At 41.1% G+C, this 17,212-nt stretch overlaps 1 protein-coding gene across 3 annotated transcripts in view; it reads left to right on the forward strand.

The window, feature by feature from the left end:
- wdr27 (WD repeat domain 27) overlaps positions 1-16,544 on the forward strand; it is a 54,996-nt gene extending 38,452 nt beyond the window's left edge. For all 3 annotated transcript variants that reach the window (XM_048270534.1, XM_048270535.1, XM_048270536.1), the window contains exons 23-24: positions 28-126; positions 15,013-16,544. In XM_048270534.1, coding sequence (XP_048126491.1) covers positions 28-126; positions 15,013-15,081 — 168 coding nt within the window. In that variant the 3' untranslated portion in view covers positions 15,082-16,544. The remainder of the gene's footprint in view (positions 1-27; positions 127-15,012) is intronic.
- The last annotated feature ends 668 nt before the right edge of the window (positions 16,545-17,212 follow it).

Genomic DNA, 17,212 nt, shown 5'->3' on the forward strand with positions numbered 1-17,212 from the left:
AACTGTCCAACCGTCACTCTTTTCTAGGCATATGTCTATGACATCCGAAGCAGCAGCTACCTCTACAAACTTCAGAGACACACAGACACTGTCCTAAATGTTTCCTTCAATCCAGCCACACCTGAGGTAAGAAACCTTCAGTACTAACCCTCTGTTTTTACATAGGGCTTTTCCACCCCAGGGATCAACCTAAGTAAGCCTCTGAACCCCTCTGTTGGTTGATTTCTTATTGATTACACTGTCATGAGTAAAACATCTATCTGGTGACAGAATAGTTTTTTCCAAATGCATTTACCAGACCTTACAGGGAAAAAAAAGTTGCTCAGGTTTCTCTGTGTATCCCTTCCCAAGAGTGGACTCCCAGTATTGCAGATTTTCTGAAGCTCACTGAGTATAAAAACACACCACGCTGTGTAGATTTCCAGAGGGAAGCCCCAGGATAGCTCAGTGGCCAGAGCTTTCCAAAACCCCCCTCAGGATTCAGGGGTATCCTGCCTGTCACGGGGGTGGCTGGCCAGGGGTGGGTGGGTGTGGATGCGTAACTCGGTAAGCCACACGGTCCATTAGTTCACCCCGGCGTCCGGAGGTGGCCCGGGCTTAAATTTGGATGCCTGAGTAGATCCACAGGAGAGCCCCCTTTGAGGGTTTCCAATACCCCATAAAGAGCCGTGTGGAGTGTAGTTGTGCAGGCCGCAGCACGAGTGGGGCCCTGCTTCTCCGCCTTGGTCCCACTGCCGACCACCGCCACATCTCTCTGCGCGTAACCTCATACCGAGCTCCAAGGCTCCACTGTCAGAAAAAAAAAATCTCTGCAGTTCCTGTCAGTGTTTATTTTTTTCATTTAATGGTCAGTGTAGCCACATTTTAGAAGTCCCTTGGGTCATACAGTACTTGCATAGTTATTCTTAAAATGGAGGAAAGAGAAAAACGTTGGAAACATTTAAAATGTCTTCAGTCTCAAAAGTTATTTTTTCCAATGGAGCTTAGTTCTTTCACTACCTGCATAAGAGTGAATGCTCAAAGCTCAAAGGGATATGGAGGGTGTTTATACAACAGATGCCACAAGGCACTAAGGGCTCAGATCCTCTCTCCATCCTTGTTGTGTCATATGACATTCAGGATGAGTGTCGTTGGCTTCAAATGAGGCATTTTCATATGCTATTGTCATTAAAGAAGCCTTTTCCATGGGTTGACCGTGAACACAATGAACAAAATGTCCCACATTATCGCAAGGGGGACAAGGGAATTCAGGCTCAATTTTTAAGTGGAGTCAGGCTTGAATTTACAGCGTCATAAAATGTATATTCTTCGGCGGTGCTATAGGACGTTTTTGTGAGGGAAAGCATGATTCATGTGCTGCAGCTGTGTGATTTATGTAACACTTCGGAATTATTGAGAGTGTTCTAAAATGCATACTGTAATTCTACGCATAAACATGATTGGTGAGGCTACATGTGTGTGTACTATGTGTGTGTGTGTGTGGGGGGGCTTCTCTGTTGCCAACATTCCACAAGTAAAAAGGTGTTCTGCTCCTGCTGTGCTTCGAAAGGGAAGAGAGGCCATTCCAACTAGGAGTCATGAAAATACTGCTATTTTTCACAATTACCAAAAATATCTATGACATATGAAGCACATATTTTAAGAGCTATATTGCACAGGAGATACGCTAGATCAGAGAGCTTGCATGTAGCTCTATACAGGACATACTGTACAGCAGGGGTCTCAAAATCCCGGCCCAATTCCGGCCCGCGGCCTATTTCAAAATAATAATGTAATTCGGCCCTTGAGGGTATTTTTAATTTGGACAAACAACGACACTGATTAAAATAGACGATAGATTCAAGTACGGTAACAAATCTCATTTGTACTCTCCTCCACTAGTTGCTAGACATCCAGAGCTTGATTCAAGCCCAAAATCGCTGCACACAGTTTTCAGGAAATGCAGTGCATTAGCCTACATGCGAGAAACATGAAGACGTGCATTTGTTTGTAATGACGCGGAAGCGATGCAGGCCATAGTTTTGCACAAATTGAAGCAGAAATAGGCCTACACCAAATGTTGAAAAAACGTTCACGTGTGATGAAGTCTTGGGTAGGCTATGCTATTCACCTATTCTGATTCAGAAGGAGAATATCTGCCTTTTGGAGATTATATAATGATCGATCGTCTATTGACAGTGATAGTCACGGTGCGTCTGTGAATGGAGGTGCGTCTTTGCGTACGACGGCCACTAAGCATACCATGCTTATTTCGATCCTTTGCCCAAAATAGCTCGAGGTGGCAGTGGTAATCGTGATGATAGTGTCCGTAATGGACGTGGTACAGACAGCTCTGAAGAACTACAAAGTCATCCGCGATAGTACTGATTTGACCAGGCTACTTTATTGTAGACCTATAATAACGGTTTGTGGAACAGGCTAGTAATAGTTTACTATTGTTACATCTTAGGCCAACTGTTTTCCTGTTAATTTGTTATTTGGGTAATATGACAAAAAGAAAGTAAACCTGCTCAAATAGTTCAACATCCAGTATTTACTGAAAGGTGCATAATTTGAGGTGCTTACCATCCAGTGGCAAATTAGATGAGCAAATTTACCCCCTTCATAAACTTTTTTATACTCAAAGATTTTTACATTTACAGTAGGACTTTATCTCTGACCACTTTCAAGCCATCGCCTTTTGAAATTTTGATATGCCAGGTTTAAATAAGTTATGAGAGGAAAATATTTTTATTTGGTGTGAAACACACACATACCTGTTTTTATGCTGTTTTGTTTCTTTTCATAATTTGTATTTATATATTTTTTTTATCATTATTTTATAGCACAGGTGTCTAAAAATAGATAAAAAAGACTTGCACTTTCTGTTTGCAGTTTTGTATTTGAAAATACAGTATTTGAAAAAAAAACATTGCATTTTAGGAAATAGCCATTCTTTTTTGTATTATTGACACTGACGCGCAGCCCTCCAATCAGATGACGTTGGCAGAAGTGGCCCCCAGCTCATTTGAGTCTGAGACCCCTGACATACAGATTAATGAAAATCTTCTTCACTATTGATTTCAATGCTTCACTACAGATATCATTATGAAGCCAGCTTATGCAATGCGATGAGAGTAGCCATTGAAGTTAAATTCACTGACTTCACACATTAATATCTGATCCACTAAATGAGGAATCTGCCATGAAAGGCAATTTTGTAGTATTAGATGTACTATGCCATATGGAAGCCATAGTTTGTTGGTTTTATGGTGTATATTTAATTACAGAAATCTGTATCTTAATCTGTATTTAATATTTTAAATATGTCCCCCAGCCTATCATGATGATGAGTCCGTAATCTTAGTTCTTAAGTCCTTAATCTTTTACTTTGCCTTAGTTCGGAAGGGCAAGAGCACCTCTGTAGTCTTTTTTGTAACTTTCAAATCAGACAGACAAGGAAGAGCAGATGAACTCCTTCAGGAAACAAAGACAACTCATCTTTCCACTGTGACCCCGTGTCGCAGCCTGACATTACCTTCCATCCCGGCCTGGCTTTCCTTCCCCTTTTTTTTGAAGTGATGGAGTGTCTAAATGACTTCATATGACATCAGCCTTCCTTTTGCACCTGGAGGTGGCTGCACAGCTGATGGTCTTCTCTCGCTGCAGCACTCAGGCAGACAGGAATCTGCGTGACCCTGCCGTGAGCTGGGACGTGGAGACCTTTTTTTCCACCAGAAATTCTGGTGAAGTGTTTTGTTTTCTCAGACTATGCTCACCGATGCATGAAAAGGAAAAGACTTCAGCTCCATACAAATTGTTTAAGTCAACCAGAAAAAAAGAAAGGAAAAAATATTATCACAACAAGCTTCACAAGACTTTTTATTTTAAGGTGTCAGGTCTACTGACTAGTTAATAGGATTTACTGCATAGAACAGAAGAAACTGTAGAACGTTGAGCAATTTAATGGGATGTTGACATCACAATGATATTCTGTTATGGAGTTCAAATGCAGATGGGGATACGTGATTGTAATGTCCTGTGGTTTTAATGCTAGGTAATTGGAAATTATCTGGTCAGAAAAAGACATTAGACTAAAAGTTGTCTAGCAAACACACTGATACAAACAACAAATATGCCTGGATCAGTTAAGCATTTTGAACTTGTTGCACAAGAGGATTTATATTCCGTGATTAAAACACATGTAATTCCCAAGGAGGTTTTTTTGTAACAACCTGTTGAATACATTACAACAAAAAAGATGAATAGGAAAACCAATGATGTTTTAGGACAGAATGGATTTAGATCTATTGTAACATAGAGAAGTGGAAAATATGAGGGCCAACACAGTCCTGTTGTCATTTTGTGTACTTGGATCACGTCTCTTCAGCAGATTTATGTTTACGGACTTTCTTGACAACAGCTCCAAAAGCATTTAAAAAGCATACCAGATTTATGTCAAATAGTATACACATATGTGAAAGAGTCCGATTTTACAAGTCTTATTGGCATTTAAAATGCTAAAAAGAAATAAAAGCCACATAAAAACTGTAGGAGGTAATCGTACTGTGATATTAAATGCTCTGCATTTGCACTACATTTGAATGTGTTCAAAAATGTAACTAAGAGCCCAATAAACAAGTGCCTCTTAAATCTGTCACTAATTTACAATCTGTGAAGTGCAAAGCCCCATGCTCTCTTGATTCCCTCTGCCTACATTTGATTGCTGTTTACACCCAGCTGCTGTATTTGTTGATTAATGGTGTTAGGTCCCCTGGGACAATGATTGATGATAGACAGTTTGTACATGTTAACAGGGATAAACATGGGTGGACCACATTGTCAGCGCGGTTCTGAAGAGGCACTGATTAAAGAGGGAATTCCAACTGATCTGAATTTTTACCAAATCATTTCTGTTGTGAGCCAAGTTGCATTACTTTGAAGCCAGGCTGATCTAGCATCCTGTTGCATTTCCATATTCTTGTTTAATTTGAAGCTTGAGTGTTTTGTGGCCCTCTCAGAATAAGTTATTTGAGAGCCTCTATTATAAAAGGCTGTTGCAAAACAAACTATTACGAATTAAATGATTTACAGTGACCTTGTCCTCACTTGAGTGTGATAAAAAGTGCAGGTGCTACATGTATGTTACCATGAGTGTAGTAGAGGACTTGGAGAAGCCATCCGCTGTCTGACAGTATGGTTTTTTTTCTTCGGTGGAATGGCTCTCACAAAGAAGATAAAAAAGTAATTCCAGATGCTGATCAAGACCGACACATTCCTTGGAGGGGAAGCGCTCCTCGAGATGAGGCTTATCCTCCTCGACATCAAAGAGGAAGGTTCCCGTTTCATGGCCATGTGTCATGCCTGACAATAGGAGTAAGGTGCACCTGTGGGAGATTAGCTGTGCAGAGGCGGACGGCGAGGCTAGTCTTCCTGCTTTGCAGCCCTCCGGGGCTATCCTCTCAGGTGGCCCTAAGTCCCTTTGTGCAGAGCCAGAGTGCTAAATAGGCATTGAGAAATACATTTATCCTTTGGTAGCCTGTCGGTGTAAGCCACTTGCAGCCTGTCAGTAAAAGCTGTAAAATGTCTTAATCTTTGAGGTCATCCCTGTGGACAAAGGGCAGAGGAAATATTGGTTTGTGTGTGTGTGTGTGCTTCGAAAGTAGTTATTTTTTCCGTTTAAAAAGCACTACTGAACCATGCAGTTTTGGTTTCATGGAGTGATATGAAGTAAAGATACTTCTACTCTTGGAGTCGGAACATTTTTCTTAGAGATGAGGCATTGGAATATGTTCTGCAGTCCTCTGTTTGAAAAGCCTCAACTGGTCAGCCAACAGGCAGTGTAATACTGCCTTTGCCTGCATTGGCCCTATGTTTTGCATGCTCTACATGAATGGAATGGAATGAGGCCACTGACCCTCTGAGAGGAAACCACATAAAATGTCATCCCCTTAACATGTGCACAAGCAGGACAGATACAGACACGTGCTAGGGATATGCATGTCCTGGTCTGTAGTGCATTGTTGTCAGAGCTGAGCCTTGATTTGGGTATGTGTAAGGAAATGGAAACCGTTCCTTGTCTTGATTAAAGAATTAACGTTACAGCTGCAGAGTCTGTAAGTTTACTCCAAGTATATCGTCATGCTGCATGTATTTAGAAAAAAATGCAGATTGATAATGATCATGACTAATTATTCCACTTGGATTAATGTTTTTTTTTTTTTAAAAAATCATTAAAGTTTGCATTGCACAGTGCTAAATAAAAATGTTAATTAAACAAAAGGAATTAGAAAACATGCATTTACTTCTTTTATTTAATGCAAGCATTTTTACATAAGATAAAGATCAGTTCTCTGCTTGTATGCAAGTTTTGGGTGACTTACAGAATTATTGTATGTTACAGAGAGTGGGCCTTTGATGCGCCTGACAGAAAAGGTTTGGCGAGACCGCAAACTCTCTTGTTAAACGTTGCAATTTCTTGATTCATTTTCCCAACAAGGGCCATAGTTTATGAAAACTATGCTTTGAACTTTTTCCACTGTCTTCCCTTCTATCCGCCCTCGCTGGTTTAACCTCCTATGCCAATGCTGATTGTGCTGATGGCACAGAATACAGTGCCATCGTCAGACAGAGCCTTTCATCGCTACAAGTCCTCCGTACAACATTGAGTTTTATTTCAGCCAGAGCATATTTGTCTTTCTCTTAGACCATGTGGACACATGCTGCTATATGTGGTCACTTTGAATTATTTCTTACAGTAGAGTTTGGCCGTACTGTACAAACAGCTGTAGCTGTACTCTTGGCTGTATTCTTATATTGCGGGCTATAGGAAAAGGCCCATGACAGCCATGAAGTGAAAAAGCTGTAGAAACGTGATGTCATCACCATAACCCCCCTACCTTTCACTTCCTGTCAGCATGTCAGATGAGGCATCTAGGCCCAAATGTCTCCTACATATTTCCTCAGGAAAGTGGGCCATGGATTTAGGTCAATGGATTATGTTTTGAAATCATGTGTAGAAATCAAATTTTGCAGTCTGAGTCAACATTTTATCACATTTTATAGCGGTGTTATGCGATTACTTTTCAGTTAGTAAAATAATGCTTTCTCTAGATCCAAGCATTTGGACTTTTTACAAAGTAAAATTTTCCATTTTTAACCAAAAATTTGGAGACGCACATGAAGAGTCCTAGATATATGAGCCTGAATATGGAACTGCCATGTGTGTAGCAAGCTCTTTTCCTCTACACACATTTGGTTCTGAAGAAAAACAGCACCTTCCCTATTTGGATGCCTACATTGACTCTTTCCCAACTTGCTCTCCAAGTTTGATAGAAGGACAGCATGTTCCCTTCTGGTGTGGAGATCTCTGTCTGACACATGGACCCATATGCTCCAGTTCTCCTCGCATCATTTGTTCTGATTCAGAAAACGTTGTGCCACTGCTGTTGCTGCCGCTGCTGCTGATGGATTGTGTGGTGAGAAATAACACGCAGAGAACAAAATGCACGACCGTCTCCCCTGTTCTCCGAGTGTGGCTGTCAGAACACTGGTAAATTGACATGGTATTTGAAGAGTCTGTTTACTGCTTGGTGTCACACTCCTTGTTACAAGGTGTCATTAGATCAGACATCGCTTAAACGTCAGGATATTATTTTAATTACTCTTGAGGAATCTATCTTGAAAAAAGAGCTGTTTCAGACCAGAGTTTTTGTTTAGCAAAATGATTGTTAAAAAACTGAAAACATGAAATTAAATATCGCTGTCATCACTATTTTAAAGGCCTCAAGACATGGCATCAGTTTTGGTGTATCCAGCTGAATTCCTATCAACAATAATTCTTTGCGGTCACTGACTGACCAGAGCAACCAAGCCAGCTCATAATCTCATTGTGTTCCAGATGCTGCTGTGAGTCAGCTGGACCTTGTCATATGCTTAAACGGGGCCTTATCTAACAGTTCTTCCCAAAAGCAAGTGACCACCCACAACTCCAGACAGATTTCACCTGGTCTTAAACAATTGGTTTATGCTCTCTTTCTTCCCATTCCATTTAGCTTTAAAAACATTTGTGAGTGTTTATCAAGGCATGCCATGAACTTCAGAGTCAGTTCACCAAATGCCCAGAAGGATGTTTTAAATTGACAGTAAACAAATCTAGAAATGAAATAATGGGCTGGCCAAAAGATGTTTTGCAGCTTTGGATCAAGCTGTGTGTATTTCAAACAATTTATTTTTTTTTATCATTGGGCGGAAGTCAGATGCTGAAATTTGGCTTGGAAACAGAGACATGTGGATTGATGAGTTTCAGAATGCCAAAAACTGCATCATTTTGACATCAAACGTAGTATATTTTCTCGACAGGAGGTTGCTATGACACTAGCCCCCTAAGATTTCCTTTTATTCACTGTCAACACATAGTTAGTTCCTGATGCTTGACCAGCTGCACAATTTGTGCCCAACTCTAGATTCTAGAGTTTGGGGATTTGGAAAACACAAGAAACAAGAATTTGCCTTTAGTAAATCTTTGCACTTTAGTGCATGGACACAGCCCATGGCACCATAAATGTTAATCTCTCATTAAATCCTTTTTATTTAATCTCTACATAAATTCCTGTTTGTCATCAGCCCAGTGGAACTGTGTACAATCCTGTAGGGTTGTGACACAAATAGAGGCACAGCAGCATCTGGGAAAGACATCTAGTCAATGGGGGATTGTGATCCTTAAAGATCTTCGAGGGTTCAGATCAGTGTCTAGGAACAGATGCTTTCTCTTTGTGCAAGGCTTCCACCCGCAGTGCACAGTCTAATAAGGTTTTGATGCTAATCACTCTGGCAAGGTCAGGCTGTATTGGTATGTGTATTGGTGGACTGGGATATACAGAAAGTCTTGTTTTTTTACTTGTTTTTTAGATTTTTGAAATCTAAAGTTGCATTATGATTGTCAATAGAAAGAAGAAGACTTAGTTTAAACCTTTCCTGGAGTTGTCTCCTTACTACAGTTCTGCAGTGTTTGGCTTTAATATAAATGACTAATAAAGGCTACTTTGGATTTTTTAGTGAAGCAAGTGAAATGTAAACATTCTCGTCATTTAGAAGATCTAATTCTTTGGTGGGCCGAGTGACCCTGTTAATTTTCATCCCCTAAAATACACTAATCTGTTTTGGATTTTCTTGTTTGGGGTCTATCTGCTTCTAATTAACTTTAATTTAATGTTGATCTCATGTTTGGCAGAAGTAGGCTTTCTTCTCTTTGTTTATCTCTTTGTTGTATGGGGCCAGCAACCAGAAGTGCAAATAAGAGTGAGATTATGCGATTAACTTGGATTGAAAGACAATGATTTTGCCGTTTAAAGGTTTTAAACTGTTTCAGCACACTCCCTGTGTCCTACAGTAGATAGTCTGCATGACATTACATCTCCCTCAGGTTGTTTAGTACAACATCTTGACCAGTGAGATCTAGACAGTGACACAGTCAGCAGCAGCACTCCATACATGACTCATTTAAAGCCTATGAGAGAGCCAGCGGGTTGTTGGTTCCAGTGAATTTTCCCAATTACAATTACTCAGCTATTTACTGAGATTGTGGTGTCCTTCTGGCAATCGTGTGATTTTGGCTGTATCGCATCATATGTTTGTTATCAGCCTTATCCATGTGCTGCTGTGCATTCAAAATGCAATCAAAAATATTATGCATTTTGGCACTTTCAGCAGCATTTGCATACTATAACAGTGTTCCCTCTAGCCTTTTTTCACTCCTTATCAATGTGCTTCTTCATGCAGAGGGTTTTGGGTGGAAATGAGCAATCTAACAGCTAAAAGTGAAAAGGCACGTAAAAACACCTAGAAATGCAAAGTTGGCAAAGATGAAAGGCTTGCTGGCATGCTAACTCATGTAGTTGGCATTGGCCTGCTGTGAGAGCTGTTTTTACATTTTCATTGGGTGGTCTGGCCCAGGCTACAGAACTGCATAATGCAAAGCCTCAGTGGCTCGTTGGAATGACAGGTGTGTTTATCTGAAAAGAAAGAAAAGAATAGTCATCTGAAGATGGAATACCAGTACTATTTCCTTATATAAAAAAAAACATGCTTTAAAAGGTGGCAAATTGCTGCACACTGTGGTTTTAACCCATAGTGAGAACTCCAAACTAGGCTAACCCACTGAAGAATGGGGGCTGACAGAAGCTGAAACTGAAGTCATCTTAACATCTGAGACTTATCATCGCAAGCACATTCAACAGCACTGCTGAATGAAATCACAGCCATTTTAACCTTGTCAAGGATGAGAAATAACCCACTGAAAGACGTTTTGGAGTTGGGCTGAGCAGGTTTGTGGGTCAACTTTGAGCAATAGACTCTGGAGGCTGCGCTCTGTTTGGGTTACTTCTATCGCATTACCCGTGTCATCGCTGCGCGTCGATAGAAGGCGGCCGCCGCCGTGGCCTCACACTGCCGAGAAGGCTTTGACCAGCTCTGCCAAGCCATGAGATCATCGGCACGTTCAGGAGGTCTCCCACCGCTTAATACGTTTCAGAGTTAACAACCCCATCGTGTGACTGAAGGTATGGGGGTACGGAGGGCCGCACCGGGTGGAAATGCTCTCTGGTAACCCAATTGAAACAGCCTCTCGTGATGAGAAAGGCATGAAGAGGACACATCCTTTTTTTTCCGTTCCCATCCTCCCCTGCTCTTGTTTTTCTCTCCCTCTTTTTTTTCCCTCCCTCTCTTTCTCCCTCTTTATCTCTCTCTCTCTTTGTCTCTGTCTCCGTGGATGGCTTCCAGCGGAATGAGACTGTCATAATTTGATAGCGATGCTACATGGTGAGCAAAGCTGAGAAAACAGAATGGTGTCCTGGGTAAAAAGCACCTTTGTTGACTTTACTGTCGGGGGTCCAAATATTGTAGAAAATATTCAGCCATGGACGTGCAATGGCTCGCTCCATTATTGTTTCATCTGCACTCCCATCAGAGTTCAACAGGCTATGTTGCACCATCAAAGTGACAAAACAGGCATAGATTAAGAGCTGACACATACGGTATGTCCATTAATAGGTCAAGGAAATCAATCAAAACAAGTTATTATATTTTTGATCAGATGTCTATATTTATCTGTCCTTCAAGACTGTCTGTTGTGTGTGTTAAATGTGTTAAATATCATCACGTGATACAGAAGTATTAGCACTTGTCTTTGGAACTGGATTCCTTAAGGTCAATACTTGTAATCTTTTGTTCGATAACCTTGGATTGCCCTGTGCGTAGATATATCCAGGCTTGAGTCAACACCTCGGGCCTAAGAGGAAATGTGCTCTAGGGTTGCATACATTATTTTCTTCTCACTCAGGGTGAGCTCCTAAATGTGCAGTTTGGTCTTGGTGTCAAATCACCTGCCAATGCTCTGAATTTTCCACAAGCACTGGTCATGAGGTACATGCTACACTGACCTCTGCAAGTTTGTGTGGAGGTGTGACCCGTCTCTTACACCACCATAAGTTTTCTGGGAGCAAGAACTTTCCTCCATCCCTCTCCCTCTGACAATCTTAGGGTCATCCTGCCAGGGCCAGTGACCATCCCCAGAGTATCCCTCTGCTGATGTTGTATTGTAAAGCCTCTTAGGAACATAGTGTAGCATGTACTTATATTAATTATTTACTTTTGAATACACAGCATCCACATTCATATGCTTTTGATATATGCATAGCTGGTCAAATAGGGTTTAATCTAATTAAAGATGCAAATTGATTGATTTATTGTAAGACCCACCATCACTAAAACTGATGTTGCGCAAGTAAGGTGCAGTCATCAACCTGAGTCGTAACAGACGTACAGTACAAACCGGTTAACAACATCTTGCAAATCCAGCACTTTCTTCCTGAAGGACTATGTCTTTCTGCTTTCAAAATCAGGAAATCCCATTTCCAGCAGTAGCAGTGTGTAATGCTGGAAATGATGTCTGCTGCCAAACCACCTTTACATCCGTCCTCTCTGTGTTTTTTTTTTTTTTCTCTTTCTGCGCCAGTTATATTGCTCTCCTGAAAGTTGTCTTCTTGGAGGTTCAAGGCGCAGTGAAACAGCAAACAGTGTAGGGTTCCTCTGGTTAATACTGAATTTCACACCAGCTTGGGACATGAGTTTCCTCCTTCTCCTTCTTCTCTCCTTGGCCTACTGTCAAAGGTATGCCCTGCTATAAACCTGTTCAATCAGGAAACCACCTCCTGCCGTCCTGCACGCCTCAGAGGAACATCAGCTCTTAAGGTTTTATGATGGATGTACAGAGTTTCACAGGAAGATGTTTAGAGGCCACTCAAAAGTAATAGACTCTGGCCATTTAAAGCATGGTCATATTCAGGCTTGTGGTCTTGGGACAGTTCAGAGGAAAAAGGGCTGTATCTCAGCCGCCGTCATCTTACATAAGGCTTATTATTCTGTGCCATGTTTGAAAATGAAAATGTCCCACAGATGGCAGTGACCAACAACAGCCCAGTGTCCTTAAAGGGACTATATGTAAAATTCAAGTTTATTCTTGAATTCTTCATTACGTTCGTTACCTTTCACTGTGTTCATTACAGGGCCATTTGAGGTACAAATGGTGTGTTACATTATGGTACAAGAGAGATGGTCTGGAGCTTGTTGGTATGCTAATGTCAGTGAATATCCGGGCATCACACACCATAGGCGTTTGACATTACGTTGAAATGGTTATTTCTTCATCTTCTGTTGCTATTTTGAGGTCATAAACTAAAAATGCCCAGACATAAACAGGCTGTAACTTTACCCTTGAACTCACAGTATTGGATTTATGCACAGGGTACTATCAGCAGTTTCTTATGTTCTACAGCACTGAGGTAATGAAATCTTAAATCTCTCCAACCATTTCTACTCGCCAGATATAGTTACATTCCCCATTAAATCCTTGCAAGCCTGAGCGACCTTGCTGTTGATAAGATAAATAGAGATAGATCAGGGCATTACCAAGGCTTTTACTGTAGTCGTTGACACACTGCATTCTTTGAAGATGGCTTTGATTTTTAAGAGGTGAACTGCAGTTATACAATACATTTATTGCAGTTCTGTTCTCCGTGCCAATTTTATACTTAGAAGCACATCACCGAGTGTTGCAAAAAGTTCACCATGCAACTGTCCTTGAACTGTTGATTTACGGCTTTGCCCTTGCTTTTTAGCCAACATTTGAGAAGAATTTCATATTACATAACAGTTTTACGAAGAACTTTTAATTCAGATGTATCTTTCATGCTCAGAACTAGCCACTGGGTTTTGGTAACAGACGAAAAGATACACAGCAAAAATTGGTGAAGGCAATTTTTAAAAATGCTGGTAGATGAATGTGCGAATGAAGCCATTTTGACACTGTCCACCCCAGGAATTAGCCACTTTAACATACACATAACCATATGTTATCATAAAACGTTAGATCTAGTAGATTTAGTCATCACCCTCTGCCTTTTCTCCCTGTGTCTTGTGTGCTGTGGTCCTCATCACCATCTCTGTCATAACAATTTATTACTATGAAAAGCAGGCCGTTCGTTTTTCCAGAGGAAGTTCAGGTCAGCCAATGTGGCAAGAAATACACAGAAATTAACTAAGGCAGATTGAAGAAATATACAAGCGTTTGTTTTTGAAGAGTTTTTAATTTGTATGTTTGTCATGCTCGTTCTGGTGCTCCCAGATTCCAAATCGCTCAGGATTTGCTGTTACTCAAGAGTTTTTTTTTTATACATCTTTAAAATTAAAACCCACTCATTCTTTTTTCCACTATGATTTCAGGACAAGCAGACTCATAACAGTTTCTTTTCTGTTGAGAGTGCCCTCCTCCTGACATTTCTCCCACAGCTGCACGATATCTCTGTCTGCCACGGATAGAGGCCGTCGGAGAAGTCAAGAGCGCCAGAAGGATCGTAAAGCTGATGCTCTCTGCCTGTCGTTACTTGAGTCGTTCTCAGATAAATACCATTCTGACTTTTCCATCTCTTTCTTCAGGCGTGCGGATTCTCAGAAGAGCTTCAGTCATATCAGTAATAGTCTGCACTATCAACATCATGTTTTCTGATCATTCCAGTTCAGAGTCTCTACACCGCTGTGCGTGTGCGGCTCGTGTTTGCAACAGTATACAGTCTGGCACAAAGATTTTTCCTCTTCACTCTGAACACCTCTACAGCACACAAAAGGCGTATTGATTTTGTAATTGGCTTCACTGAGCTCATTCTAAATCTCTGACCCGTTACCTTTTTAATACATTGACCGGTTCTGAAATGACTGTAAATATCCACTATAGGTCCCCAGTAAAACTTGTCTGGACTGGATCCCATTGGCATCGGAGCCCAGCTGGCTCCATGAACAGTGAGGTAATGCTAGCTTACCGTGATCCTCTGGCTGACCATGGAACATGAGATAACAGCCCTCCACTGCTGGAAGTCCAACGCACCAACGTGCAGACAACGCGTTGGTGTCTCTTGCTGTGTGTGTGTGTGTTTGTTTGCATGTACTAAAAGGTTTATGATGATATTGTGAACAAACACTGGCATAAACTTCCAAACACTGTGTAGCCCTCTGAACCCGTAGTTAGGGTCTAATTAGGGGAACGTCTCGGGGTGAGATGGCAGATGCCCAGGACACAGAGCCGTAGAAGCGCAGCATGCACACGTGTCGGCTGCGCCACCGCAGAGAAAAACGAGAACATTTTTTACGAGCTACTGTGACTTCAAAAACAAAACCATGAATCCATCTGTTCGCCTCCATCTGAGGAAAACAGGTGTTGTGTTATGTAACAACTTGTTTAGAATGGAGTAAAAATTGTGAAAACGGTAATCACACTGTTAGAGATATTTTTAAATAAAATATTCACTGAACATTCTGTTCCATTTATGTCCTTCATCCATATATTCAACCTTCTCTGAACACATGTACAGCAACAACATCATGTGGTCTTTGAGAGAAGACCACCATGACCATGATTTGGCTAAGTCCACTGTCATTCAAACATGCCGTTGGTATTAAGTATGTTTATTGTTCATGTTCCAGCTCCTGACAGGCACCCTGGATGGGAAGCTCGGGCTGTTTCGCCCAGGAGAGAGGGCCTCTCTCCCCTGACGAGAGCGATGCCATTCCCCGGGAGTGCCGCGTCCTCAAGGCCCGCTGAGGCCCCCTGAGCCATGCAGGTTTAATTGCTCACGCCATGTGGTGAAGGCCTGAGAAGAGAGACTACAGGGGGGTTACACCGTGGGCCACAGCCGGAGCAGGAGTGCCTCACAGCAACTCTGACACAAGGCCCATGACTTCACCCACTCCACTGACAGGACTGCATGGCCTAACACATGCAGAAGGGCTTTATGTAACATCTAGGCACATCACAAAGGGCAACAGCTTCAAAACACTGAACATATGTACTGACTCTGTTCCTCAGTGTATGTTGTTTAGGCCTGCACTTAATTGACAGTTTTGTACTGTATAGTTGATATGAGTAGTTTGGCCTTGTGTCTTTGTACATTAGTTGAAAATGCTGTCCCTTAAAATGTGTAAACTATGGCTACTATGGCTATAATAAATATGTTGCAAAGCTGAGAAACAATGCAATTACTCTTTTAAAAATAGCTTCCATCAGCAGAAGCAGTGTGAAGCTACTGTTTAGCCCAAAGCATGTTTATTTTCTGTGCCTAAGTGTATTATCAAGTAAACGTTATAGACCAGAGAATATGTCTAGGGCTGTGTTAGGGGCCTCTTTAATGTCAGAGAGTGGCGATTTAGAATAGGGGTAATTAAGTCTGCCGTATGAGAGCCAGCTGTGGTGTGAGGCAAGAGAAGACTGATGGAGGGGTTGGGACAAGACAGGGTGGTGCTTGCAGACTTCCCACTCCCTCATGTGAGATCATTACACCCCCACGCCCATGATGAAGGTTTAAAAATATTCCCCTTCCATTCGGTTTTTTGGGCCTGATGCCACACCAAAGGAGTCCATATCATAAACTCATACTTGGCAGAGGATGGTTTGGGTTTAACATCTGAGAGGGCATATCAGTGACTTTGTTCCAATGGCTACATACTGTATCCCTCCCGCAGGTTGAGAATGAGCACCATCTGTCTTAGAGGAGCACCAGTGATGGGGGTTCTTCATCTGTGTACTCTTGTATGGGTATAGCATACATTCTGTACTGTATGTTCATCATGCGTTTAGTCTTAAATATATGAGTAATGTCTGTCTCTGTCCTTTGATGTGCACAAGCTGGCTAACTGTAAGTGGTTTTGGTTAAGACATTACCTTTTGGAACATACTGTCTGTACAAGTGTACAAGCGACCAAAAGTTGGTTATGATGATAAATGGGGTTCCTCACAATGTAAGCAAAACACATTGCTGCTTATATTGCTGTAATGTTGCTGATTATAATGCTGTAATGTTGTCTCGGTAAGGGAAAGGCATAAGTTAAGTACACCTGCTTTGACACAGATGGCCATTGATGAATGTTTTTTCCAGATATTATTTGAAGGGCTGTTTTTTGTGAGCGCTCATATCAGAGTATTTCAAATTGTTTTGTTGTAATATGTCTGATATTTTCCTTCAGCTGTAAGTTTTGCTTGCCATTGTAAAAAGAGACCTGGCAACCATTGGTCAATAGGAGTCCCACATTCTTTTCAAGAATTCAGTATGCAGCAAGTTATATTCAAGCACTGCAGTCTGTTAAACGTCACACAAATTAACATACATTAGTAGTACATACATTAGTATTAGTGTACATAGTTTTAACTGAATTTCATATTCAAGCCAAAAAATGTGCATGTCCGAGTGAGTGTGAGTGGTTGCTACAATACTACATGTTCACATCACCACGGTGCCATTCATTTTCCATACTGATGTTAATGTTCATTGTACTATTTTCCAATATTGTGATCATAAGCATGAAGCCATCTGCCCAGATATTGTAGTCAGAAAGGTTGTACACAGGATAGTAACATTTTCATTTTCAGGAATTAAAACATCTTGACAAACATCACCTCATTTAGGGATGGGCAGTATTTATGATACATGTATTTAAAATACAAAGTATTTTGTAATTTGTATTTAATTGGGTTGGAGAAAATGGATTCGTATTTTCTATCAAAATACTTTATAGGTGTGTATTTTTGTAGTTTAAAATACTGCCAAATATTTTTGGTAAAAACAATACTTTCGGTAATGGGATGACATTATAAAAGTCCAAAACAATGAGTGTAGCCTCTGACTGGTGC

This window comes from Alosa alosa, chromosome 18 (genome assembly GCF_017589495.1).
Source record: "Alosa alosa isolate M-15738 ecotype Scorff River chromosome 18, AALO_Geno_1.1, whole genome shotgun sequence".
In the NCBI taxonomy this organism is placed as follows: domain Eukaryota; kingdom Metazoa; phylum Chordata; class Actinopteri; order Clupeiformes; family Clupeidae; genus Alosa; species Alosa alosa.